At 51.2% G+C, this 2,505-nt stretch overlaps 1 protein-coding gene across 1 annotated transcript in view; it reads right to left on the bottom strand.

Annotated features, from left to right (window-relative positions):
* Positions 1-752, bottom strand: part of LOC147641140 (expansin-A10-like) — a 1,357-nt gene extending 605 nt beyond the window's left edge. Inside the window, exons 1-2 of the mRNA XM_086818593.1 lie at positions 414-752; positions 1-335 (exon numbers count right to left, since the gene is read on the bottom strand). The exon at positions 1-335 is cut by the window's left edge and continues 605 nt beyond it. Of these exons, the coding sequence (XP_086674719.1) occupies positions 1-335; positions 414-597 (519 nt within the window). The 5' untranslated portion in view covers positions 598-752. The remainder of the gene's footprint in view (positions 336-413) is intronic.
* Positions 753-2,505: the final 1,753 nt, after the last annotated feature.

Below are 2,505 nucleotides of genomic sequence, written 5' to 3'. Positions count from 1 at the left end.
TGCGCAAGGTACCCTCCGGTAAAGAACCGGCACGATTCCCCCACTGTATACGCCGATCTTTTCAAAGGCTGGTTGCGCCATGTCGAAGTGCTGAAGCGGCGGGTTGCACCAGCCCCCCTCTGTATTGGGCAGGGCCTCGTTGGGCGGGCAGAAGTTAGTGGCTGTGACCACCACGGAGGCGTCGCCTAGGCACCACTTGGGGTCTGTGCCAGCGTCGCACTTAAGCTCGAAGCAAGCCCCGCAGCTCAACCCAGCGTTGAACAGCGCCGTGCTCAGCGCAGCCGTGTTCGTGCCGTAGCCAGAGGAGTAAAGGTCCCCGTAGCCACAAGCGCCTCCTGCAATATGCACCACGTTACTGTCAGGCACGCAACGCATCAAAGGCTAGAATGTAGAGTCCGGATCGAGCTCATTACCCATAGTGCCGGAGGCGTCGCTACCGCCGTAGAAGGTGGCATGCGCGTTGCTCCACCCGCTCTGAGTATCGCCGCCACCGTAGTAGGAAGCGAGTGCAGGCGCAGGAGGGCTGAACATGAGAGCGAAGACAAGGTGAAGCGCAAGTAGGGCAATCAGAGTTCCTGCAGGCGGGACAGCCGCCATTCTGGGCTTTACGCTTAGAAGCGAGGGCAAAGAAGAGAATTAGGAATCGAAAGGAGGACTAAGGATCTCTGGAGCTGATGGCGGCTTTATAGGCATGGGGCAGGCGGGGTGGGCTGTAGATAACGCCCAACCGTCTGCCCGACCAAGGAAGAGATGTTGTGGTTCTAACTCTCGCAGAAATGGGGGTGGGGGCCTGCCGCATGAGATCAGTCGGACTGCGGAGTAACATGCCATTCAGCTTTTCGAGGAACTCGAGGCCCCCCACAAGCAACGCCGCCCGCGTCCCCTGCTCTCCTGGTCCTGGACGTGGAGTACAGTTTATCAGCAGACAGACGTTCCCCACCACACGTCTCCACCCTTACTAGAGCCGATTGGCGAAGCTTATTGTGCCTCATGCGAGTCGCAGGCTACCTAGCCCCCCAATGTCCACATTCCTGCCCACCTACCTTCCAGCAGCCCAGGCCTCCACGGTCACTTCACACTCAGCTTTGCATGTGCGCTTCGGAGAGAGAAACGTCAACTTCGTGCCCCACACCCACAACGCCCTTATTATTGCATGAGCACATTATAGAAGGGGTGTTAATCGACAACGTATAACCACGTGATGGGTAATAGGAGCCAGATTTTTTGTAAAAATATTTTGATGAATAGTAGGCAAGAGGAATGCCTCAAGAGTCAATATGACGTACATGTCATCATCCATCTTCTTCAACCCACTTACTTCGTTAGTACACTCCTCAAATCGAGATATCGAGCCAATCCAAGCCAAGCTCCATTAACTTCATGTCATTGATGGGGATGCCCTGCCACCAAACAACCTCCTGACGGGTAGTAGACAAGAGGGATGCCTCAATAGGATGTACATGCACTACAAGAGAATAAGAGTGTACCAGTGAAACCTACCAACGTTTTTTGTGAAAAATTAATGCTTGCTACTAGTAATTTCGCTCGTTACCAACATTTTGTTTTTTCAATTACAATGGGCAGCAAAAATCCCATTACGTTTGAATGCTGTAGCAAGCACCGTGATTGATTCTCGCCTCCTTGGTAATCTTTTTTTGTCTCCCCCCCCTCTACACACACACACTCTCTCTCTCTCTCTCTCTCTCTCTCTCTCTCTCTCATCTTCCTCTTGCTTCCTCCCTCAAACTCTTCTTCTATCTTTCTTTATCATATACTAACCTCTCCCACATCTCTCATGATTAGGTTTGATCTTAATTATTAGAAGTGATCTTAATTTAGCTTAGTGTATTCATGTATGTGGCTTAAGACGGGGCTTTAGCGTCAATGCCTCGGCCGGAGCGCCGAGGACGTGGCCATCTGGGTGGTTCAGTGTGGGAGAGGATGCCTATGTGGAGTCATGGGTGGCCAGGCTAGTGTGGATGGTAGGCCACACACTATATAGCAGGCTAGGGGATGAGGGGCAATCCTCATTCTTCCTCTGCGGGCTGGGTGGTGAGCTAGAGGCCGTCCCCTCCTCTTGTAGTAGCACCCATAGTGGCACTACGGAGATCTAACACATAAGCTCCAAGAAGATGTAATAGACATATGTCAAAAGATAATAAAAGGTACAATGTCCATGAGTCATATGCTCATATAGCCCAAGGCCCCCAAAACTACACATGTGAATGGCCCTAAGCTCCAAGTGCCTAAGCCCCATCTCCCATGTGCATGTGCAAACCAAATCTACTTCATTAAAACTAAGCAAAACAAAAGAAGAGATTAGTTGATTCAAAATCTTTTAAAAAAATCCTAATACCTGCCATCCGGTCTGCCGCCGTCGGTCATCACAGGCGTTACAGAGCCTACGTGACATTACTCCCCCCTTAAGAAGAGTTTTCGTCCTCGAAAACAAACTGGGGAAACCTCTTGGAAATTGCATCATGGCGTTCCCAAGTAGTTGCCTCC

This window comes from Cibotium barometz, chromosome 2, assembly GCF_041138505.1.
Source record: "Cibotium barometz isolate CiBa-2024 chromosome 2, ASM4113850v1, whole genome shotgun sequence".
NCBI classification, from domain to species: Eukaryota; Viridiplantae; Streptophyta; class Polypodiopsida; order Cyatheales; family Cibotiaceae; genus Cibotium; species Cibotium barometz.
The sequence above is the reverse complement of the archived record's forward strand: the minus strand, read 5'-3'. Positions and strand labels throughout refer to the sequence as shown.